General features: G+C 42.7%; 1 protein-coding gene across 8 annotated transcripts in view; it reads left to right on the top strand.

Annotated features, from left to right (window-relative positions):
* The window catches only part of AGBL1 (AGBL carboxypeptidase 1), a 443,743-nt gene that overhangs the window by 369,454 nt on the left and 49,032 nt on the right, over window positions 1–25,257 (top strand). Inside the window, exon 23 of one of the 8 annotated variants that reach the window (XM_065641708.1) lies at window positions 18,628–19,851. The exons of the other annotated variants lie outside the window; for them this stretch is intronic. Coding sequence (XP_065497780.1) covers window positions 18,628–18,670 — 43 coding nt within the window. The 3' untranslated portion in view covers window positions 18,671–19,851. Of the gene's footprint in view, window positions 1–18,627; window positions 19,852–25,257 lie in introns of those variants that run through there. 8 annotated transcript variants of the gene reach the window in all.

The following is a 25,257-nucleotide window of genomic DNA, read 5'->3' as shown; positions in this document are numbered from 1 at the left end:
CCCATCTGTAATATTAGAAAAGAAAAAAATAAATAGGAAGGAATAGAGGGTCATTGACCTTTGTTTCCAGCCTCACATGAACAGGCAATGGGATGCTGAAGTCCCAGCAAAGGGACATGTCTCTTCAGTTCCTATCTGTTCTTGTCACTCAGCATACAGTTTTTCACATGCATTCCCACGGGAATGAAGAAAGGAAGGTGGTGATTGTTTTGTTTGGTTATTTTAGCACGCCCAGGTGTTCGGATATCAAGAACTAAGACTAGAGAGATAGTTGATGCTCTGATCTATCTGTAAAGGCAATAAAGCAGGAGTCCTGTTTTGGTTCTAATGCTAAGAATTACATTGTTCCTAACCATTTTAGCAACGGGCTTATTTTAAACATTGGTAACCTGTAGAGTGAGTCACTCTATTAGCTTCTTTTTCAATATACAGCTGCAGTGGCTGTGCGTGAAGTGTATTAAGTCCGGGGCATTTTCTCTTAGTTCTGGGAGCTGCTATTGATTTTACCCTGATAGATACTTGGCTCTGACACATGACAAAAAATCATTTAAAAGAGAAAGAAAAAAGAACTCTTAGCTCCTCACATTTGTGATTCAAAACGTTTCTGTTTGGATGTCACAGCAAAATTCCAAGAAAAAAAAAAAAACAGGCAGAAGGATAGGGGTCATTACAGTCAGACTGGAAGAAGCTGAAACAGGATTTTGTGAAGCAACTTTACAGTGCAGCTAAAGTGTTCTGAAGTATTTATTAAAGCAAACAATTATGCCATTCTGTACTGTTTAATGTTATTACAGAACTTGTATTAGAAGAGTAATTGCCTCTGGATGAGCATATGGCTTCGTCTGCTGGTAAAAAAAGAGAGTATTTCCATAGGCTAATGATTTCTGTAAAAGAACTGGACTGCAGTGATTCAGAGAATGCAATAGCTGAATTTTCAGGCATAACCAGAAAGTGATGAGCTAAAAGTCTGCCCCATGTAGGAATGTGAGTGTGAGATACAAAACCAGCACTTGCTCTTGGATGCAGGACACGAGGATGTATCCCATGTACTAATGCATGTATGTATCAATGTCACCTGTGCACATATGCATTAATGGAGAGCACCTTTCCTGCAGGTGCAAATGTCTGCCAGGCTTTGCCCACAGTACCCAAGCAAAGTGATAAATTCCGCACCTTGGGAAATGTACCCATCTGCCCACCTCAGTACATCCCGCTGTTCAGCAAGTTCCACGCTGCTCTAATAATGTTTCGCACTCTGAGATGGGTTGAGCCTCTTTAAAGATACCTCTGAAATTGTGGGATCGGTTCAGACCACCTCATTTGAGTGATGTGGGGCTCAGCAGAGATATTTGATATTCTCACAAACACTCATTCCATCAGCTGGAAATGTTTGGGACTTTGGGCTACCAGGTTTGTTTATACTGAATCAAGCTGCCATGGTTCTGTATAAAAGACGCCATGGCTCCCTTCCATTTCTTCACAATTGACAACAAGTAAGGAGTTGGTTAAGCTGGTGGAAAGTCAACTGAGTGGTAATGGAGAAGTGGAGAAAGGCAAGCATCTGGTGCAAGTGGTATTGAAACTCCCGAGGTGTTTTAAACACAATTTAATGACAAGAGACGATGAGCCTGGAGCTGTGTAGCAGAATAAGCAAATGATATCCCCATTTCACAGAAAGGTAAACTCACTCTTGGAGGAGCTGACTGGGCTGCTGGTTATTACACAGTAGGATAGTAGTAGAGCTAGAGAAGTGAGTAGAGAGCAATCTACAACCTCATCCAAGGGCTCCCTGGATGGAGCAGCAGAGAGGGAGTAAGAGACCAGCAAAGAGAAGGAGCAGAAGGATGGTGAAGAAAATGAAGTACCGTCTGACTTCTTAAATTGTGCTTGGCACCCAGGCACGTTGCGAAGTGTCATGGCTATCTCGACAACTCTGTGTGACAAGTACATCGGGGTCACTGCCTCGGAAGAGGCTGAAGTGATGAAAACTCGCTGGAGGGCTGCAGATAGAGGGAAGAGCTGGGAAGGAAGCCAACACCTCGGGGCCTGGAAAGCTGGAGGCTGTCCAAGTGACGTGTACGGTGACAGCCAGCGGGTGTCCTGCTCGTGGGGCTATTTGTCACACTAAAATAGATTATCAGAAAATGAAAGTCCAGCTTACATGTTTATAAATCCTTCCAAATCTGAGCCACAGGGCTCTGGATGTCATGTGCAGGTAGCTGGCAATAAGCGTCACGGAGGCACCCCAAAAGTCAATTTGGGCAGGGGTTAAGCTCCAGATTTAGAGACAAACCAACTAGAAACGAGGTTTATCAAAAATTATTCAGTACTCTGACAATGTTATAAAACACAGTTTCGAATACTGGTTAGGAATTCTGATATTACACAGTCGATTCAGACTCAGGGGATCCCAAAACTCCAGAGTGATGACTCCAAATGCGCATCTTCCCACTCTGTGTCAAAGTGAGGACTCTTTGGGGTACCCAGAAGATCGCTTACCAGTTCAGCATGGTGTCTCAGTCCTTGAGGAACCTTCCTTAGATGGCATCCCAGTCTAAGGAGGAGAGTCTTCCACTGCAGACCTGCTGCTCTGAGGAAGATGAACTCACAAGGGTCTCTAGTGGGGTCTGTTTTATACCTTAGTTGAATCTCAGTTGTAGCCATTTGTGGTAGTGTTCTAGAAACTTCTCTCAATCAAGGTGTTTCATCGGTCAAGAGCCCTGTCTGTCGACCAAGGGGTGTGTGCATGACTATAGTGGCCTATTAGTTTAGAAGTTTCTGGTGGTTTTTGGTTTTTTCGGGTTTTTTTTTTTGGAGAGGGGGCAGGGAAAGGAGGTTTCTAATCCATGAAAAACAGGGCTTTAGCCATTCCCCATCCAAAGAAAGGACCGTAGTTTGAGGGTTGAACTCTCCTTGCGGCTGAGCTCTCCCTTATTCATCCTCCCCCCTTCCTTTTCAGCCAAGCAACATTCACCTTGTTGGCTGCAGTGTTCCACCTACCTGAACCGCAAACCTGCCTAACTCAGGGTGGTTCATCTCTGCCTTTGAGCCTTCCTCCCACTGCAGACACTGCCACACACACAGGCGACTCGCTATTATTATTATCAGCTACTGTTCTCACAGTTAAGGACCATTAAACAGGCTGCACAGAATATAATAATCTCAATTAATGCTGAATTTGAAGTTTTCAATGTTAAATCAGCATAAAAACATCCAGTTCAGCTTTAGATCCTGTTTTGATTTGCACAGTGAAAATCTGAAGTTGGTATAGAGAGCGCCAGGTAATTCTGGTTGTCTCATGCTCTGTGAGCCTATGACCCTCAATTGAGGATGTCCTTCTGCAGACATCTCTGAGGAGCACTATAAGGACTCAAAGCAGAGACAACCCTGCAAGGCCAACCCATCTTTGTGGCTGTGGATCCACTTTTCAGATAAAACTAGGACTCTTGGATGGGAAATATTGAGAGAAAAATATGAGCATAGTCAGGAAACAACAGAAAAATTGTCATACATCAGGGCAAAACACTGCTTGCTGATGAGTGGTTGCTCTGCTCTTGTTCCTGTGTCCCATCAACTGACTCTTGTACCCACTGAAAACTAACTAAAACTGTTAAATTTTGCGTAACATCCAACTTAGTTCTGCCAGACCTCTGCGATCGGGAAGCGACAGGCTGGTGTGAGCAGAGGGACTGCACATCTTGAGTAATGAACTCGATTCATTATTCTGTGATACAGCCACCGGAGTCACATGGGGATAGAAAACACAGCGATGAATCAGGCCCAGCATTTGCTGCAAATTTAGACTGCTGTCTGGTTGGCAAATAGCTCTGAAACCGGTCCCAGTGCTGTGCAAGTAGCTTCATTACTCTTAAGTGCTATATTTACTCAATAATTTGGACCAATCATTTTCAGGTTCGTTAGTCCCAATTGTTCACTTTTCATGTAGTTTGATTGGTTTCTCAAACCATGTGGTTTTGGTTTTTTCTCACAGACTGAGAGTAATGGGTAGAAAAGTGCTAATAACAAACAATGCACCTTCTGGAAAGTTGGTTTGTTTGTTCTTTTTTTAACAGAATAATGACCCAAACAAAAGCTTATTAAGCTCAAGGGGGCGGGAAGATCATTTGGATGCACTGGAGCCCTCTGAGTATTTTGGGGAAAGCAAAACTAGAAACTCAAATTAAACAGAAGACAGTTCATTCTCTCAAGACCACTTCAAATTGTAGTTAGCAGTCTTGAACCGTGACCCTCAGCTGCACTTGAGATAAACGTGGATGCAAATGACTCCTAAGGCTGTGCTCTTGTCATCTGGGGTAGTGACCCTCTTCTACAGGTAGCCTGATTTCAGTAGAGCTGCACCTACACAGATACTGGGGAGTGACTGGGGTTGGCCTGAGCCCACATATCCTGGGCATCAGCAGCAGTTGCTGATCTCCCTCTTACACAAACTCGCATTTCGAAGCTAGCCAAGAACAAAACCCTGCCACGACTTGCAATTTTACAGTATAAGGTTAAAACCTCCGTTCTCAACCTCAATTTCTCTAGCTGGCTCCTTAGAGGATCACTTACCCAATCTGCTTCTTCATTTACTCATCTCTCTGTTCTCCTCCTCACCCCTTTGCCTCACTCATTTGCTTTTCTCCACTGGGACTCTTCTTCTATTCTATTTTTGCTTTAGGTCTTAGCACCTAAATGATAAAAAATGGCATGCAGCAAATAAGTGCTTTATCCAGAGGCTAGAGGATGGTTAAAGTCTAAATGAAAACAATTTGTAATAAAAGCTCCAAATCTACTGCCATTTAACAGAAAGTTGAAATAAATGATCCCCATAAATCATGCTAAGATTTATTAAGGATTTTCAAGCCACATTTATAGCTTAATTATAGAACAATAATATGCAAGTAAAATGCTGATGATAACTTTTCAAAATATATTCTTGAATGTCACACCAGATTTCTTGGGGGTAGTTTCAATCACCTGTGTATTTCTGTACAATGAAGAGGAGATAAAAATCAGCCATGTGGTTAAGGCAAATAGTTCTCAGCATGAACTGCAGGTTAAAAATAATGTATTGAACCAATAACACAATATCATGAATGTACCAGTATCAGAACCATTAGCGTCGCAGACTAAGCATTGGCAAGTCAGAGATTTTAAAGGCTTGAAAGGGCCTATAGAGCTGATAGTCCTTATAACCCTGGCCAGAGATGCTGCACAGACATCCGTATATAAAGTCCGTCTTATTCACACCCTGCAGCAGGACAGACCTAAGGGTCTCTGAGGAGGGAAAGTAGTTCAGAGGAGGAAAAGCAGAGATGGGACACAAAGTGGGATCCCGGTGAAGGTACCAAGTGTTGAGGGCTTTCTGCTTCAGAAGCCAGAGCCTGGTTTGTAAAGGAGGGCAAAGTCTGCCAGTGATGGGGAAGCCCTAATATCCCCACTGCAGGCAGCAATAACTGAGGATGCTGTGACACCTCGTGTGAGTTTTATCTGGAGAGAGGTTGTGCATTCATGCAGAGTCCCACAGAGGTGAGGCGAGCAGGCTGTGCTCTCACAGTGATAGCAAACCTTCATCCTCAGTGCACATGGAGCTGGCTGGGAAGTTTCACTGCTTTGATTGCAGAACTCGTGCTTGATTTGATTTGGGTTGGGGTGGTTTATCTTAAGTTGCTTTTCTACCTTTTGTATCTGGTTTTGGAGCTTGGGAAAGGCTCGTAGTGAAAGCAAAATTATTTTCCTTAAGACATCAACACAAGTTTTTCACCCAATGTTAAGGTGGGTGATAGTGTTGGAAAGAGAGCATCGAAAGCTTGTATTGCAAAGGTCTATGCTATGCCTGAGTTGGTAAGAGGACTTCCATTTTCAGGAGTGCTAGACTAAATCAAACTTCTCCCAACAAGTCCTTCTGAAATGAGGAAAGAAATAAACAAATTAGCTAATGTGATGATTTATCTTGTAGCACGTGGCATTTGCCCCCTTGAGCGAGCAAATTAATCAGCCAAATCTCAGTGGCAAATAGTAAGGCTTAAGGGTTGCTACAAATCCTGTGCTTCAGCACACCCAGAATGAACCTTCAGGCCTCCGACCCTCTATGAAATAATCCCAGAAAAGCCAGCTGACCTGTCAGAGGCTGTGCAAATAACACTGAAATACATGATGTTAATGAAGTAGCGGAACTGTCACAAATAATAGGGATCATTGGAAAAATAAGCAGCGGGGAACTGATCCATTGCATTATAGTTGTGGTGAAAGTAGGTGCATTTCACTCCTACCCTTTAATTTCTTCATCTTAATCAGAGTCTGTCAAGGTTTCCGTCCCAGATACGAAGCAGAGAAAGTCCAGAGGGCCACCTCCACCACTTGATGTAATGGTGTAACACAGCCCTGAAGTAGCAGCTGTGAAAACCAGAACAGCCAGACAAATCTGGTAACACAAGTTTGTGAAGTCTGGCTTGTCTGGAGGAATCAGTTCCACAGACCAGACAAGGAGGCAGGAAATGAAGTTTTAGGTTCTCACTTTGGCTTGCAACATTGCAAAGCAAACTGTCCTCAGGACCGATGATTAGTGCATGCGAACCTGGCAAGGTTCAGAGAAGCATTCAAAAGTTCTGCCATTCAAGACTTCAAAATATGATCCTGCAATTACCAGAGATCAGCTAGCACCTTCCTTCAGAAGCAGGACAAACTAACCTCCATACCCTGCTTAACTTACATGTTGGGTGAATTTGCTCCATCCAGCATCCCTCCCCACTCCCTTTCCAGCTGCAGAAAATTTCATATCCCACTCCAGTCCCTGGGACATGGAATGGAATTGCACTGGTTCATCTCAGTAGCTGGCCTAATTGGGTTTATTTCTTTGTCACAGAGATACATCAGGGGACTTAATCTCAGTTAGTCCTTAGCACAAACAAGTTTTCACAGAAAATGTTGCCTAGTGGCACCTGCTGTGCTCAAGGCTGAGACCTCTCTCATATGCTCCTCTTATTTCAAAACAACACCCAGCCGATAGAAACCCACCATTTCTCCTCCCAGTCCCAGAGTACCATGAGCCCATGAAGAACTCTTCAAGTGTCCGGTGGTCCCTGGGCACTCAGAGGACACTGTTCTTGCACACAGGTACCCCTGAGATGGTACCTGGTGCCACCAAAGCAATGCACTCACAGCACAGTCCTGCGGGGACTGGGGTGGCTTTTGGCAACACTAGCCCTGTAATAGTCACTCCTCCCCACACCTTGAGGTCTTCTTCTTGGCCTCTGAGCCAAAAGTTAACCGTCTCCTTTCATGACCCCCACAAATCTGCCCCCCAGTGCAACCCTGCCATCATTTTCCCATATTTCATTCTACTAAGTTCAGTTCTAAACCCTGACTCCTGGCTTGTGGCATCATGGAGAGTTTGATAAAGGGAAGGGATAGCCAAGGTGGAATGGTACCTGTTCAGAGTGGCAAAATGGGTAGAAAATTGTCAGAATGAAGAAAAGATTGAAATAAAGCTTCCAATGATGCAGTTTCCATGGCAACTACCCTTCCACCTTGCAGTCTTTATCCACTTTTTCAGGCAGCCATTCCAGGAAGTGCAGGGAACCACACAACAGCTGCACATATCCTATTTCTAACACATCTCCTGATTAAAATAATTATTCCATATATAGAAATTGCCCTGAATGGCAGTGGCTGAATGTTTTGGATAGCCTGGGGGAGGTGTTTTCTCGCAGAACTAGATGCTTTCTGAAGTAACACATGTGGATGCAAATCCCAGCATTTGCTGGAGGTAAAGTAAGCACATCCCAAAGCTATTGCAATGGGATCTGTCTCATTGTCCCTACAGGACATGTACCACTGCATCCTGTGATTGGCACTGTGTCATGGATGTATTCAAAGCTGGTCTTGTCTGTGCCAGAGTCTTGAAGCTGCAGGTTGCTGAGACCTTATTTTATCAGAAGTAGCAGAGACCAGGTTTAAAGCCAGAGCACATGACTTGCTGTCACACTCCATGTTCAGATCATAAAGATCTGTGACAGCCCCAGAACCATCCTTATGTTCAAATCGTTATCTTAGGAGTGCTAACTGATGAAGTATTTTGTAGGTGAGTCATTTCTGTAATCCTAGTGGGACCACATGATGATTGCAACACTTTGATTCTCTGTGTGGATTATGTGGACTGAAATCAGAAGACAGGGAATCACCTTTGTAGCCCTAAGGATGTTATTTCCCATTGTCACTGTTATTGTTATCTCTAGTTTCTAAAGACCCTTGCAAAGCTCCATGTTCCTTCTGCTAAATAACATGACAGGATGAGACAGAGACTGTATCTTACAGCTTGTAACTAACACCAACATGGTAGAAAAAGTGCTAAAGAAAAGTAGAGTTCTTGGCAGGTAGAGAACTAAGGAATAGGGAAATTGAACGGTTTTCTTAAGGTCACACACTGAGTTTGTGGCCAGAGCTGAGTGCAGATCCCTGGAGTCCTACCCAGGTCTTTTATCAGCATGATGACTCTTCTTTTCCTGCTCTCCCAGGCTGTCAGTCTCATTTGTCCTGTAGAAATATTGAGATAGCTCTGGCAGATGCATTACCTAAAGAGGGAAATGTCTGAAATTATCCTTTCTTCACTCCAAGGAGTGCCAGGGGAAATCTACATTTCTACAGAGTAACTATGTTAACCACTTAAATCCAAGGGAAACAGATAGCAGGAAGATATTAGTGTGGGAATGAGCAAGTAAATAAAAGAATATTTCTCCCCAATAAACCTCAATTCTCTGGGAATTATTTTTAAAGTCTACAACGTTAAATTACAAAGAAGCCTGCCAGAACAGGTAATGACTATACTTAAGGGAGAAGCAATTGTCCTAGAAAACTTTATGTTCTATCATTACAGTGCTGGAAACAAGAATTTAGCCAATATGGTGGGATCTCTGGATAACAGCATCTCCACCAAGGACTTCAGCACAAACTCTGGTACTTCTTAGCATATAATATCTAAACAGTAAGAGCTAGATTATGAGTTCTTGGCTTTTTTTGGCTTAGCACTTACACAAGTAGTTCTGGTGTCTATAGAGGGACTAAATGATCACTGGTAAGGAAGGGCTGAAAAATCTGACTCTAAAATCTAGTTGAATGATGTTGAAATTTAGTGTTAATAGAGATAAAACATCTCCCTTTCTCCAGGATCCCTTAGACTGATACCCAGTGTTTAGCAATAGTAGAAATTAGAACAACTGCATGTTTTCAACAGAGTTGACCAATGTTCACAAGACTTTCCTGGCTTCATGGTGATGGGCAAGGCTGTGTGAACAGTGTCATGTTCAGTCCAAAAGAGCAATGAATAAAGAAGAGGCTTGTGGTTAAGGAATGCCAGAGATGGAATGGTGGCTATTGCAGGGTCACAGATAAAGGAAATTTGGGGTGCGTTTTTGTTTAGCAGCAGTTCAGCTGTGTCTGAGACAGAGGTGTGTAGGATGACTGCTGAATGTGACTCCATGGAGTGTTATTTGCCAAGTACAATGCATAGAGAAGGAAAACTTATCTTGCACTTTCCAGTGTCCCCATTTCATAAATATGATACATTAATATTCATTATACCACATGCATTATCATTTGGGAAGGAGATTACTGGGGATTCACTATTTTCTCTCCATCATATTTTCCAATTAGGATCCCCTCTTTTGCAAATAATCAGCTTTTTGTTGCCAGAGGCTTTGCAGCAAAGTTTCAGGCAGGGCTTTGGAGCTCGGCTCAGCCTCCATTTAAGAAAGGAGTGCAAATTGAAGGACAATTATATTTTTAATGACAGGTTAATCTTGCTGTACTAAATATGATTAGAGAATCACCTGGCTAGTGTCAGAGAATACAAGAGCTGTTAGGAGTTATTTCCAAAAAACTCCAGGGGGATGGGTAAGGATGAATCCTTACAAATGCACCGCTGAGTCAATGGGGGTTGATGAGACAAACTGACAGAGATTTGGGGGTTCTTGGAGGATGGACAAGAGGATAAGAGAAGCGTGGAGCAGCAAAGAAAAAAGGGCAGCTTGAGTCCTTGTTCCCAACACCATGAACGTGTCTTTTGGCTCTGTGGTTTGCTCACTTGAACAAAAGTATTCAAGGCTGTTCTCATTTAGCACTAGCAGGAAAAGTGTTGGGGATGGGTTTGGTGTACATTACTGACCTGTGCCAGGCAAGAGAAGACTAGGACATCAATTTTGACGAGTTGCCTCAGGTTCCTCTGTACCTGAAGTCCTTCCCTTAGGCTCCTTGGTGCAGAAGAGAAGGATCCAAGCACTGTCCTTCCTCAAAAGAGGAAGAAATGGTGAGGAAAAATGCAATAACAGCTCTTGGATGCTTAGGTGTCAGAAGCCTGGGCTCTAGGTGATGCTTGAGATAAACACTGAAATCCCATCCAAGGCCCATGTGTGAGCTACATATGCAGCCAGCAGTGCAACATGCTTCTGGACAGTGTATTACAAGCAAAGGGAAACAGGAAAGAATGGAAATGCTACTCAAAATACAGAGGAATGCCAGCAAACTCCTTCCCTTCTTGGTCCCCCACTGCCTCTCCTCTTTGTCCCATCTCCATAACGTTTTTTCCCCTATTCATGTATGGTTGAAAGAGGTGTCTCCAGGTGAACCTGCCCCGTAGCTTTGAGGACAAGCAGGTGTGTGATGCCTGCAGCCCTTTGTGCCCATACAGGCAAGATGCAAAGTCTTCCAGCTTCACCGAGTGTGATTATTAATAGCTGGGATCTAGATTTCACCTTCAATTACCAAAAACTTGTAAAGAAAAAAACAAAAACAAATCACACACACACAAAAGATCCAAGCCCGAACACAAGAAATACAAATTTACAGTCAGGCCTTTGAGAGGCTAACTATTCCCCACACACACATACACATGCTAGTAAAACAGCCCTTTAAAGTTGTTGGTGTTGTCAGTTACAAGAGCAGCATTTAACATTTAATGGTTGGTTTTGGTCAGAGCTGTTACTTTTCATTGTTTGCTAGATTTGTTCCTTAAATTTGCTTGGCTCTGTGCCATTCACTTCCTCTAGTTTTGCTTTATATTGTGTTTGGGGTTGAAGGATTTTTTTATTGTTATTTTTTTCCCCTTCGAAGACATATTATGAAATGATTTTCATTTTTCTTGCCCAGTGCGTTGTCTTGTCATGTCTGATATTTATCTAGAGGGCACAGATGTCCCCTTACAAATCCTCTAAAAGTGCCAGCTTGTTCTCAGTCTCCTCCCAGTGCAAAGTCACCAATTGCAGCGGTCACAAGGATCCCTAAGAAACTTGTTGGGTTAATTAGGTTGGGCAGAAGACTTCAGAAAAGATACTACCTGGTCTGCCAATACTGCAGCTCTTATAGAGGTCTAGGAGGAAAGCAGATTAAAGGAATGTAAAGAAGATGGCTCAAATAAGTGGCTTGCCTCTACTTTTTTTCCATTACAATAGGCTGGATTAGCTATTCAATTATTATAAAACAAATGCAAAGCAAGGAAATCTTGCTGTGCATCTTGACCTTTTTTGTAAACTGGGACTCATTCCTGTGAGTTGACCTGTTATTTGCCAAGTCTGTTTTAACCAAAATTTCAGATAGTGAGAGGTTTTCACAAATGTTTGCCAGAGATTGTGACCAGTCATCAAAGCCACATGGTCCTGTTATCCCCAAGGTCCGTATTCCTGACGTGGGTAATCAAAATCTGTGCAAGATATTAAAGACAGGGCAAGATGATCCAGTTGTCAGGGTTTATTTCCAGCTGAGAAGGTGCAGAACGTGTTTCCACAAAGGCCCCCAGCGGATTGCAGTGGGCACCCAGCGAACTGGCCCTGCAGACACTGAGGCCACAAACTTTACCTTCCCATATATTGAGTGTCTTTACATAGCCAGATATTTCCTCAGCTAAACGATATTGATCTACAGGTTTTTAAGTTCAATTTCTACTCCTATTACATGTTTCCTGGCATGTTTATAGTGCATCTGATTAATTATTTGTAATTGCCTGTGTTTTTCGCCACTTTTTTGTGCCTTTGTTTCTTATTTCTGTCCTAGCCTGGGTAACAAGATGTTGCGTCTCTTGAGGCTATGAGGGTAAAAGCCTATTAATAAATAATTAAGTGGCGAGGCTGCGGCACTGTGGAGTCGTGTCTTGCCATCACATGGCTGTAGTCTCCATGGCGACTCGCCGGTGTGGACTGAAACGATCTCTTTGGGAGGAGGCGAGAGGAGGTTATACCGGACAAAATGTGTGAAGTTAAATTGTATTTTAAAAAATTAAAGGCGCCGTTACACTGGCTAGTTCCCTAAATTATCTGGAAAGATGGAAACTTCCTATTAGCCCTATTCCACCAGCATCCTTGAGTTCTGTCTGCCGGTTCCCTGTGTTTTTGTTCTGGTCCAGAGCCTCCAGGTTGAGGTTTTTCCACCCTCTAGATGTTCCTCTCTGCCAGCAGCATTTTCCCATTGCCCCTCTGACCTTCTTGATCTCCAGCAATCCTTCCACTAAACCGTGCAGCCTCAGTCCTCGTGATGAGATTGATCTCCGAGAACACCGGGCATTGAATAGTTTGTTATGTGTCACCAAATTAAATCTTAAGGCCTGGAGTCCAGAGGTTCCTTCTTCTCTGCTCCTCCGTGTTTACATTCCCTAGCACAATAACATGTTGCCTTTCCCCTGGAACCTACATTTGCACAAAATTCACACCTGCTCCTCATTACAGACAGATTTTGAGAAGCTTTTACTGTGCTTTTCTCCTTTTCTGGCAATACTCGGAGGCAGTTTCATGTGCTGGCACATGAGGTAGCCCTTCTATTTTTTCTCATCGCATAATCCACCTCTAAGTATAGCGAATACATTTCTTGCCCATTCAAAGCAGTAGTTTTCAAATGAAAAGCAGTTAGCTCAGCAGTTCCAGCATCTGTAAAAGTATGTCCTTGTGTGGCAGCGTGATCTGAAACCCCCTTAGCCTGTTATCAGCTTTCCATCTGTGTTAGCAGCTACACTATTCACAAGCATCCTGATTGATGTATTTCAGCCAGTATAATTTTCCCAAACCCCCACCTCTCCAATAACATTTCATGGGAACATGAGAAATTTTAAGCTCCTTGTAATGCCAAGGATGTAAATCACGCTAATTGTCTCCCGGATTTCAGAAACATCCCGGGCTTTCATTTCCTCTGCAAAGTTCTGGAGCATTTACATTAACTTTTGGCAGGTAAATGGTAGGGGGCCCAAACCATCCATCACGTAAAACTGCATTGAAAACACATCAAGTTAGGAGTTGTGACAGGTAGATAGGTCTCTGCTCTGAGCAAATGAAGGTTTTGATATCACAGCTCCCTTCTCCTCGCTGGAGGACACGATGTTTAAGCCCAAAAACCTCGCTCTTTCCACCAGGGACCACCATTTGGTGGTTGCTCAGTGTCCACAGCCCCGTGTGGAAGCAACACCCACTGGCAAGACTATCAGCTTCATGTTACTATCAGTTTTCTTGAAGAGTCTAGGAAAGGATCTGCTTGACAAAGGGTAGTTCTGGCCTTGCAGAACTGAAATTTGTGGCAAATTGGGGCTTCATGAAGCATACAGCCCTAAGTTCAGCCTGGGAATGGGTCCATTCCTTTTTGTTACCACCGAATTTCTGGGAAGTACTGTGAAATAGAAAAATGTCTCCCGTCCTGCTTCATTGCCCTGTTTTCCCCCTTTTCTTTTGGAGCAGCATCTAAAAAGGAGGTGAACGATGGTTTGAGTGAGGTTACCACAGGGATAAAACAATACTTCAAGGAGTTTGAGACCTGATTTTATGCTGTTCTCCTGTAGCCACTGCACAGGTTTTCAGAAATTGTTTCCCTGCCCTTTCCACCTTTACATTCCTCCCAACAGACTGAGGCCAGAACATAAGAGGAAAGTGGATTAATAATTTTTTTTCTTCAGCAATCTGTCATCTTGTCTTTGTTTCCACACTTTTTCTATTCACCAGCACCAGTGGAAAAAAAAGCAAGCAATCTGAATCTGAAATTCAGGTCTTGTTAGGTAAAACAAAGAATAACTCTGTCAATTATGCTGATTCTGAGGATAAATGTTTGCCTTTTTTTTTTTTTTAAGACTGCCTATGGATTCTAACACTGACTAGGGATTTTAAATAGTTCATCTATTTTTAAGTGATGTTGGCAACCTAATTTTGACTCAATATTTCTGTGATACTGAAGGAAAAAGAGAAAAAGAATAATTGCAAACCACAAAATAAGCAGAAATGGTTTCAGTGAGGTGTTTTGATCACCCCCGTGAGCTGTTTTCTTGCTGTGCCATGCACGACTGAAAATCTGAAAGTGAATCTGCCTATTAACAAATGGGAAGCTGACCAAACCAGTTTCATCCGACTGCAGTAAAAATAGAGAACCAGGGAAAAATAAACTTAGGTGATTAGAATTATTTCCATGCTGACAAAGAGACTTCATGAATGATACAGGAAAGGCTTCCTGATAAAGAAATCAAAAACTCAGATTCACATTCTTTGAATGGGGGAAAGTTAAACAGACTCTCATGAGTGGTGTCACGGGCTGCCAGGGAATGAATGGACTTTGGGTCTGCTCCCAGGACAGTCCCTGAGAAGTTACTCCATCTCTCCCCTGAACCATAATCTGGTGTCTCTGTGTGCTGCTGCTTGCTTTTGGAGTAAAAACCTGCCCAAGGAATTGAATAAACAAATTACTACCTGCACATGTGTGTTCATTAGAAAAAAAACCCATGCTGATTACTTGGCAGCCTGGCATTTCATAATATCACAAAGGGTTGTGAGAGATGAACAGCTACAGCAAACCCTCTGTGGAAACCAATATCTCCACCTGTGGGAAATGCAAAAATAACAGGCAATTGTGACTAAAAATGCAACTACTATGAGAGCAAAGATTCACTTTTCTCCATGTGTAGAGAAATCATGAAAAGATGTTTTCATCCTAAGCCAAGAAGGCCTGAAGCTGGGTTTTATTCTGCACTTAGAACCCATAATAATCTTTCACCTATTATGCATCTCCCCTAAAAAATGTATTCTCCATCTTGCCTAGAAGGGTCTCCACTTCTAGGCAATTATTTTATCAGATGCAGGGAAATAAGTTAGAGAAAGCAAATGTTTGAGCATTTAAAGTTCCTGTTCTCTCTCTTTCTTCCTTCTTTCAGATCTGATTTCTATTGCAACATGAGTGTGGGCAAGACAGGGCTTTCCAATTTTAAAACAAGCCATCTTACACTTTAACCACAAGCAAAATTTAAGAGAAGCACAAGACCACCTAGTGCAGAAAACAAGGCAGGCACATCCTGCACATTGTGAGATGGTCAGAGCTGGGAAAACCCTACATAAACCTCAGCAAAATGCCTCGTCTGTCACACTGCATTTGCTGTTGTGTCCTTTGACCTGGCAGCTGATTGCTCTTATTTTAGATAGAGAAGCACAACCTTCTATAAGAAGGTACATTTTCTGATTTTCCCAACCAGAGACGAAAATATTCACATGCAGGGCCCGCACACCTGGTGTAAGCTGGATGCAGGCGAGTTTCAGAAGTGTTGTGCAATGATTGCTGCTCTGCTGGGCTCCGCCACTACAGAATTAAGAGCTGCCCCTCAAAAAGGGGCCACGGAAAATAAATCTGCTTATGATCCACATGCAACTGAAGAGCTGCAGTGTGGCTGTTGCCACTTTACCCAGCCATTTACTCCTGTGTGTTACCCATTTGACTTCAGCCTTTCACTAGTACCTCTAAACCCATGGACTGCGTTTAGGCTCATTTGCAGCAAATTCAAATTAACCTCCACCCAACCTCCATTTGCACCCAGCATTTAGAACTGGAAAGGTATCCTTTGGAAACAAGCCCAAACCACAGAGACAGTTGAAAGAAGTGGGAGGAAGAGGAGTCAAATCTCAGGATTATGTACTCATTTTGGGTTTGTGACCATACAAAGCATGAAAATCCCAAATTTTGCTGTCAGACCTCTGTAGAATAGATTATCTGCACCATACACATTTTCAATGCCTTAGAGAGAAATTGCAGAGCAACGAGGCGGCATCCTCAAGGCTCTTAGGTCTGGCATGGAAGCACGAGGCTTCTTTTTGCTGCATTTCCTCCGAATTCAACATGCTGACCTCTAAATACAGCATGTTGGCCTTCTGTCTGCAAATCAGTGTACAGTGCTGACCTCCCGTGACTGCTCTGTGAGTGGGGTCAGCTGAGGATCACCTCCTTGAGGTTAGGTGGACAGAGGCCTGTGATTTGGCAGAAGGGACAAGGACTCAATGCGGCACGTGCATTCTCGTCACACAGAGCATTGCTCCTGTACAAGAGAGACAGAGAGTGCTTCAGCGTTCCTGAAAAGCCTTTTCGTTAAGAAGAAAACGGCTTAAGAATTGAAACTCTTTGCCCAGGTCTGTCACTGGCTTGAATACAGAGAATGAAACTATTGAAAAATAGGTTATTTCTTTCACCCCAGTCTTTCAGCGTGAAGCTGAGCTCCACCAGAGGTAAGGACCATCGACAGTGTGTGAATCGGCTGGCGGCTGGGATCAGCTCCCCAGGGTTTGGTCAGGATGCTTTCAAGGTCAGCAATGGCCACAGCAGAGAGAACAGTGAGACTGGGGCACGGCAAGTGAATTAAAAGAAGAACCAATTTTCCAATCCATTTTTAAGGTATTATATTAGCTTGGGTAGTAGGTACCGCTCAGCAAAACCCCGTGACCACACATTCGGTGGGTTGTGAATAACAGATCATCATCATTTTACAAGAGCTACAAATCATGGCTGTGCCATTACATTTAGTGGGAAAACACAGCTGCTTTCTGAGCAAATAACAGCCCATTGATAGGCAGCTCTCTGACTTAGGAGAGGTTTGACAGTGTATAAAGCCTTTCAGCAAGAAAACCGCTGTAAATCTTGCCCAGGCAGGCTGAAGTATCTGAAGAAATACTTACAACTCACTGATCACCGAGACTTAGATTTGTGATAAGAAAGAAATCATTGCCATCTGAGCCGCTAGCCTGTGAGATATGAACCAGAGAGTCTATGCCCTGTCCGGAGTTGACAAGACATTGCAACATAACAAAAAACATCATCGGTCTGACATCGCTGTTGGCAGCCTCAGGAGAAAAAAAAAGAAAGGGTGAGACAGTCCAGGCTGCCCTCCAGTTCTTCCAGGGCAAATCTGAACCTTTCTGGCAAGGTGAGGAAACTCTTGCTAGTGATACTGTGCTGAACTAGAGGTCTTTAATGACAGCTCCAACAAAATTTAAAAATTATATACCTACTTGATCATCCCCATCAGTGCTTTACACAAAGTCAGGCACAATGCTTCTGCCTTTGGCACCATCAGCCCCAGCTGGTGAGGTTATAAAGTTTGAGTGAAGAAACCTCAATATTTTACCCTCAATAAAAAATACAAAACACCTTTCCCGGGATAAGATCTTTAACTATGTGGCAACTTTCAGTTCACCTTTCACACCTGTAATAGTGTGTGCAATTATACAAAGGAAAAACAGCCCTTTCTGGTGTGTTTGGAAATAAGTTGTCATCCACACTTAAACATATTGCATCGTACTACATTTCCCCAGGGCCCCTGATGTTGTTACTATCCTGACAGACACAGCCACCTCCCAAATTACACTTACTCTGACCTTATACACACTGACACAGAAACGCCTTTAAGACAATGTTTCATCTCAGAGGTGCTGCACATTCACACACGCGCACATACACACAAAATTATGTCAGTCATTTAAGTAATTCTTGCTTGGCTGTCTTTTAAAATGCCTCTTTCATCTTTGTGTAACCACGGGTTTTAATATTCAAATGTTCATGAGCACCAGCTTTATTAAAATAAGGGCTTGGGGAAATGGTTTTGAAAAGGAGAAACGAATATTACCCAGCCATTTAAAAGATGCTAATTAATGGAGTTCTAAAGCCCAGGGAGGCCATTTGATGGAGCAGAGACTCTTCTACTAGACAGATATGTAACTTAGTGGTTCAAGTGACAGAGGTAGAAATAAGAGAGAAGTAAAATAAAATGCAAGTAGGTTAAGAAGAACTATCCTCCAGGTATTATGAGGACTCCACAGTTTAGTTCTGTGCCAGCGATTTGAGTTGTCTGCCTACAAGCTCTGTGCATGAAGATTTTTCTTCCTGGCCCTGACACAAAACAGAGTTTGTGTCTGTTTGCTGGGAATCCTGGCTGGACCTGCCCTGTGCTGAGCACAAGAAAGCGTAACGTGTTCAGCCATGACCAGCTGAGATTGTGCTGCAGGAGTCACCACGGAATTGATTTTAAGATAAGTAATCTTGAGGGCACATGAACATATCCAGATGCAAGTGCGCAAGGAAAGAGCTTTGCACTGGGAGCAGCAGAGACACAACCATAATGGGCAGAGCTTTCCACATAGACTTTTTAATGATTATTTCACCTAAGTGTGTAATACCAGGGGAACTTCAGCAGTCTCCCACTGTCATACTCCCCTAGATCGTGCCTATTACTTCTACTCTCAGCAGAATAACTGAATTCATATTTATATCTGTATCACTGAGCACAGGTACTAACGTCCTAATTTTTTTCTCTCTGTCTCCTGCTCCCCCCTCCTTTCCTGTTCTTTTCTCTGTGCACAGATATAACCCTGGGTCAAGAACTGAAAATACTCCATGGACTTGAGGAATAGATTCTTTTGGTGGGCATACGTACATACATATCTACTCCAGCTCAGTAGTAGAAAAGACATCTCTGAAATCTGACAGTGATTTGTAGCTGGAATTTCAGTCAGGGGATCTTTTTCACTGATGTAGTTGTTGCCAGGTCAGTTGTTGTAAAAAAGCCAGGGTGGACTGATGATTTGAAACCCATGATCCAAGAAGGAAACTGACAGAAAAGGTATCAAGAGGGACAGATGCTGGGGAAAAAACTCTTCTCCAGCCTCCCCAGCATGCAGGGTTTCTTAAGAGGGAGGAGCACTGAGTTTGCTGACCCTACAGTAGTGTAGTTAATCCATCACTAGGACTTCAGAGCTCCAAGATATGCCAATGCAGCAAGTAGGTGAGGGAAGTTGCCTGTGTTCTATTACTCCCAGGTAGGAGCTCTGTCCTTGTCCTCCCTCGCCTACTTCTTTTATCCCGTGACCCTGCTCGCAGAGCCAGGCAGGTCACATCGTATGTGGCTGTCCCCCACCTCCAGGTGACTGTGTTACAGTAGTGCCAGGAGGTGCTGCAGAGAGCAACACCTTCGTATGCTGTTCACCAGGCAACTTTAGAAGAAAAAGAAAATTTATCATCCAGATATAATCCCAGCCTGGAGAAAATAATAGGAAGGAACAGGACAAATGAGGGAATCAATAAAGAGCTAACCATAACCTCAACCAACTAGGTGTTTGCATGCTATGCCTGCCTTGTTCTTTCATTTGCTATTCTGTAAACAATACAGAGAGCAAATATTGGCCCTCATCCTCCCAGTTCCATCATCTTCCCATTGCCAGGTGGCAATTTAAGTGACTATCCCTATTTCCCACCTGATTTCCAGGCCTTGGGCTGAAGCCAGACAACTTCACTCCTTCCTGGCCCCAGATCCCAGCAGGGACAAGAACTTTTTAAAAGGGTCCTGGGAAGCAAGAGCCTGGTTACAGCTTCCAGCAGGCAGAGGGGCTGGTTGGGATGTAACTCTCAGAAACATTCCTATTGTTACTTCCATCCCTGGCAACGCGTGGGTGCTGCTGGCATTGTGACAAAAGCAGAAGGAGCCAAAGGGAACCCAAAATAGGGGCAGAGAGATAGGTGGCTTTCTGGATATACAATAAATAAAGCCTTCCTTGTCGCTTCTTCTACTCAACCAATGCTCAGATTCTCTTCTCGCATGACTTAGCTCTCCAAGGTGAGCATTAATCCCATTGTTCTGTCTGGTCTACAGAAAGACTCCAGCCTCTGAGATCCAACCCGGCTTTCTGGGGAAAATTAGGGCAACAACCACCATGAAGCAGCAATCTATAGCAATGTACAAACGGAGCTCAGAGGGGCTCAGCCCTCTCAGCTGAGACTGTCACTGCCCTAATGAACTCATTTATGATTGTTTTTCCATTTTCAAGCTCTCACTTTCCATCTTTTTCTTTTCAATTCCCAAACTAAATTATCCTGGTTCCAAGTAAGTTCCCTGCATTTTCCTGGTTGTTCTTTGAAAGCCTCCAGAGTGCCATTTGTGGGAGAGGGCACCCCAAACAAGTACAGGGCAGAAGCCATTTAAGCCTGTAACAACCCTTAATGTTTGTGAGGAGGCTGAAATCCAGGCATTTCAATTGTGCAGCTGAGGCTTCTTTCTGTAACGGCGCCCTGTTTCGATTGACACAAGTCTGAATTAAGGTTTAGACTTTTGACCTCAGCTGGAAGATTTGAGCCTGTCCTACGGCACGTTGTCACCTTATGTTGGTAGTACTGAGACTGCAGACCTCATATTAGCTTAAGGCAATTTGTTTGCTTCACGTTAATCTGCACAGAGGGTGGTGTGCCGCTGCCGCCTGTCCCTGATGAACCTTGACTAAAGAATCCCCTTTGGCTGATGTGCTGAAAGCTTGAGATATTCGAAGCAAAAAGATCTGAGGGTTTGGATAAAACATCAGGTCATGGGGGCTTAATATGTTATTGCACATCAGCAAAGCGAACATACCTGTCCATATATATGCTCTTTGCCTGGAGGTAATGCAAAATAATACCATGTAGCTTCACTTTGTTTCCCTGTCAGCTAAGTTAAATTGCATTATTATACCTCTGTCACAAGCCAAGAACGTGTGCCCAAACTGCTACCTCAGCTCTTCTGATGTTTGGTAACTTGTTAAGTTGCTCGCTCTTGATCATGTGTCAGAGCCTGGAGTCCTTCTCAAGCTGTCTTGGTGCCCTTGGGAGTCCTGGTTTTGTCGCCCTTCGATGTATTCTTATTTGCAAGGACTTGTGACTACGCATAGCACAAATTTACATGGGGTGTGACAGACTGGATGCTTTTTATTGATCAGAAAACCAGTGTACACCTCCCAAGAGAACAGCACTTTCTGTTTGAAGCCCTTACAAGTCATTTTACAAGAACTAAAAATAAAAAAAAATAAAAACTGAAAAGAGATTTTAAATAAGAAAAAGGTTCTGTCAAATCTCTGATATCTGTAAAGCTATAAATAGAGAGATACTTTTTAAGTTCATAGAACTTCATTTTCAGAGAGCTATTGGAAGGAACAGCATGAAAAAGTGGTGCCTGTTTCCCTAGTAAAATATAGATTGACCCTCCTAAATGAAGAGAGTTGGCAAGAATGATATGATCTGAGACAGAAAAAGAGCAAAAATTCACAGTTCATATAAATTTATCTTTTTAACTTATATCTCAGCTCCAGCGGCCTGCCATAAAGAAAATGAAATGCAAACTGGAAACACAGGCTTGTTCTAATAAATGCAGGGGGAAGAATAAAACTAACAAATATATTTGTTTCCCTACTAATCCCTCTTCATTATAGGACATAGCCATTTTGCTTAATGGTCACAAATGAATTCAATATGAACTCAAACAAAGGGAGGTTTCTTTTCTGTTTGCAGATTAAACAATTTGTAAAAATATTTCAAGTGCAGTCGGCATCAACAAAGTCAAATAAAATCTCTGTCTCACACAAGCAAAAATCCGCCATAGCGAGCATCTTTCTATGACAACTGGTAAGAGGTAATTTTTCCCTGGAGCCAACTTCCATCGGATCAGTAATGCTCCAGTCTATAGCAGAGAGAGTTTGTGTTCAGATCTGTGTACCAGCACGCATAATAATGAATCACACCCTACATTGATTTAGTAAACCAATAGGTTTTATTAGCTCAACAATGAGATTAAAATGGATTAAAACAGGAGAGAGGCTCTATCATTGCACTAGTAATTTACCCCTGATTCTACAACAAGTGCAATTCACTTTGTTTTTAATACCTGATTAGACTCCCCTCAGTACTGCTGAAATGTTTTCTCCAGGGAGGGAAAGTGTAGCAGATATAGGGGAATCTTATACTCACATGTAACTACAGAGAGGGCAAGGAAACAAGCCAACTTTAATCAGAATCAGGACTTTTCAGTGTTATCCCAGACAACGAAGTCAATGATTTTTCTTGGCAGGGAGTTCTGAAGCCTCCTGTGCTAAAACACATCAAAAAGGCCCCCAGGACTGCAAGAAAAACATTTAAACTGTGGAACTCTGGCATTGCCACGGTACCGAGCAGCAGCACAGAGCTCCCGATCTGCTTGAGAATAAAGTAAATTAGATCAAGCAAAGCTACGATGCTACCAGTACCCAAGTGAGTGGCTTTAAAGCCATGAATACGTCGCCACTACGCTGTCTCTAGCTGAAATTTGTGCCGATCCCATTAGTTTTGGCAGATTCAGGATGCTACAGCACCCTTCTCTGGGAGTCCTTTGGTGCAAAACAGCAGTTTTCAACCCACCGAACCAAGGATGCCTGGGGGTCTGTGGGTTATTTCTGAAGGATCTGCAGTGGGCAGGTATAAATCTTGCAGAACTGTAAAGCTATTAGTGGTAGGCTTAGAATTACTGGATAAGGATTACACATGGAATAGGTTTTAGAGGCCAGTAAACTGAAAAAGTTTGAGAAACACTTGCACATAACTTGTCCTAGAGTCTAAGGAGAGTCTAGGAGAGCCTCCCCTTTTGCCTGGCTGAACCACCTACCCAAATGCTCCATGGACTCAAAATGGATCTTCGTGGAGATTCCTGTTCCTGCCCATTTGACTCTGAGCCCAGCCCAGTAAAGGCCAGTTTTGTAAGGCTCAGCCTATGGGGTAGGGAAGCGTAGAAGACAGGGCTGGAAGAGACCCCAAGGAAGTATCTAGTCCACCTCCTGAGCCAGGAAAACTAACGTAATGAGTATTTAATTGCTTCAGTATTTGTTTGTGGTTTTGTTTTGTTTGGGTTTTTTTTGGTATAAATTGTGTGTAGTCATCAAGTTATGCCATAAATATGCAATAAAATTAAGCAAATATTCAATATCTCTTCACGGATAAATCCAAAATAAATCTAACTCTCCCTTCCTGAGTTAATCCACCATGAACAAATTGATCAATAACCATCCTTCTAAGCCATCATCCACCCACCTCACTCCTTCCCACCTCCTGTTTTCTGGGAGAGGCTGGATTTAAATTACCTGAAACTATCCTCACAATCACTGTAATTATGACATTCATTATTATTGCTATCTGTTATTAGATCAGTAAAGGAAATGCTTTTTCTGTCTGTGGGAATTTGCAAGGTTTTGAAATGGTTTTCCCTGTTCTGGATTCATCAGTGTTTGTGAACCAATAATCTGAAAAAATGTACAGATCAGATCAATGCACAATTCATTCTGATACCTTGAAAATATTTCATTTAGATGGTGGTGAGCTTTCTGTAATAAAAACATAATTAACTTAACTGTTGAAAAATAGGAAATAGGATGTTTCTGCCATTTAAAAAAATGATAGTTTCTTCAAATGGGGAAATTCATTTAAACTGAGCTCCTCTACAAGAGTTTATATTGACCTACTGATATTCACCAAGAGAAAAAAAAATCTGAAAATTGTCAGCTTGCCATTTACTATTAGAAGTTTATATAACACGTACAAAGTTGCATAAAAAGTTATTGCTGCTGTTCTTAAAAGGAAAAAGAATGGCCTAAAGGAGTAAGGCACAATCAGGTATTTAGAGTCTGAAGCTTCTTAGATATTTTTGATACCATCTCAGCCTTCAGGTCTTGCAGAAATGACTTCTTATTCTGCAGCTCCCAGAGAGCTTTCCAGAGCTCTCAGAATTTTATTCCAGGATATACAAATTTGGTTTTTTACAATTACTAAATAATCATCAAACTCCTTTTAACAAATAAAATACTCTCTGAAGGTGTTTATCTGGAATGGATCTTATGTTATTACCTTTACCCCAGTTTTGCCAGTTCGTCTCAGATATTTCAAATCCAGCCTCTCTAGCATGGGCAGCTGATACAGACTTGACTTGTCACAGAGTTCAATCCATGAACTTGGCAATTGCATGAGAAGTGACTCATGCCCCAGTTCGTGCTTGTCTCTTAGCTCAGACAGTGTTTGTCTTGAGAAGAGCTGTGGAAATAATTGTTTTTCAGGGGTTGGTAGCAATTCTGATTATATAAGAATACTAAAAATCACATTCAAATTGTGATGCCAGCTTCCGTTACCATCCTGCTTTAAAAAGGTTACATCTAAAGAGGTTTTTTGCTCACTTCTGGCATCTTGAACTTTTCTGACTCTTTGTCTCTTCGCCCTAAAACCTTGGGGCATGTGAGGTCTTTACACCATTCACTGTTATTATTACAGAAAAGCCCCGTCTGTGTTACCTTTGCCTGGTCTAGCTGCAGCCAGATGATTTTGTCCATATAAAGCAGTGGTGCTGAGGCTCACCTGACGCTGAAGTCATTGCTGCAAGCCTCAGCAGCAGCTCTGGGAGGAAAGCCTGCAGACCATTTGTTTAACCACCCATATAGGTATTTAGTGATGGCTGCAGCAGCAGCTCCAAGAAGCAGCAAAAAGTCTGTTATTGAGTATTTATGAACCCTGGAGACTTAAGGATGCTGGTGGCAAATTACCTCAGTTCCTGCCTTTGTAAAAACGAGGTGATCCACTAAGCTCCACCAGAGAAAGAAGGTGGAAATCAGCTAATACATTATTCTGGAGGCACTGGGGACTGTCACCATGACATGATGGGCTTTGGCATGTAATGAGTTTGGCAGGGAGCAGCAAGCTCCCTGTGACTGAGTGAGAAATCCAGTAGAACATAAGCCGTCTCCATGCCTGGTAAAGGAAGGAGTGGGCCTGAAAATAGTATAATGCAAGAAAAAGCTGTGTAACTCAAAAGGAGATAAAAAGAAGCTCATAAAATATGGTTCCCAAAGGAAATTATGAAAGCTGAGAAAAGAAAAATTACGTGAAACTCCAGCCTGACCATTTCCTTACCCTGGCACCCTGCTGCCGTGTTAACATGGGCATTCAACATAGCACTCAGTGAGAGCATGTGCCTCAGGTGAAGAACAGCAATTAGAGTATTTCCAATGTACCATCTATTTCTCCTTAAGCTGTCTGAATTGTCCTCTGTTGAATAAAAAAGGCCAACCATATAAAAAGGTCTTTAACCCTGCTCCAAGCAATAGGAGGAAAGGGGAATATTTCTGAACATACCTGCAAAGTTTGTGGGAACAGCCTGGGGAAAATCGATCCAACAAATGTCTG

This window comes from Caloenas nicobarica, chromosome 10 (assembly GCF_036013445.1).
Source record: "Caloenas nicobarica isolate bCalNic1 chromosome 10, bCalNic1.hap1, whole genome shotgun sequence".
Taxonomy (NCBI): domain Eukaryota; kingdom Metazoa; phylum Chordata; class Aves; order Columbiformes; family Columbidae; genus Caloenas; species Caloenas nicobarica.
The sequence above is the reverse complement of the archived record's forward strand: the minus strand, read 5'-3'. Positions and strand labels throughout refer to the sequence as shown.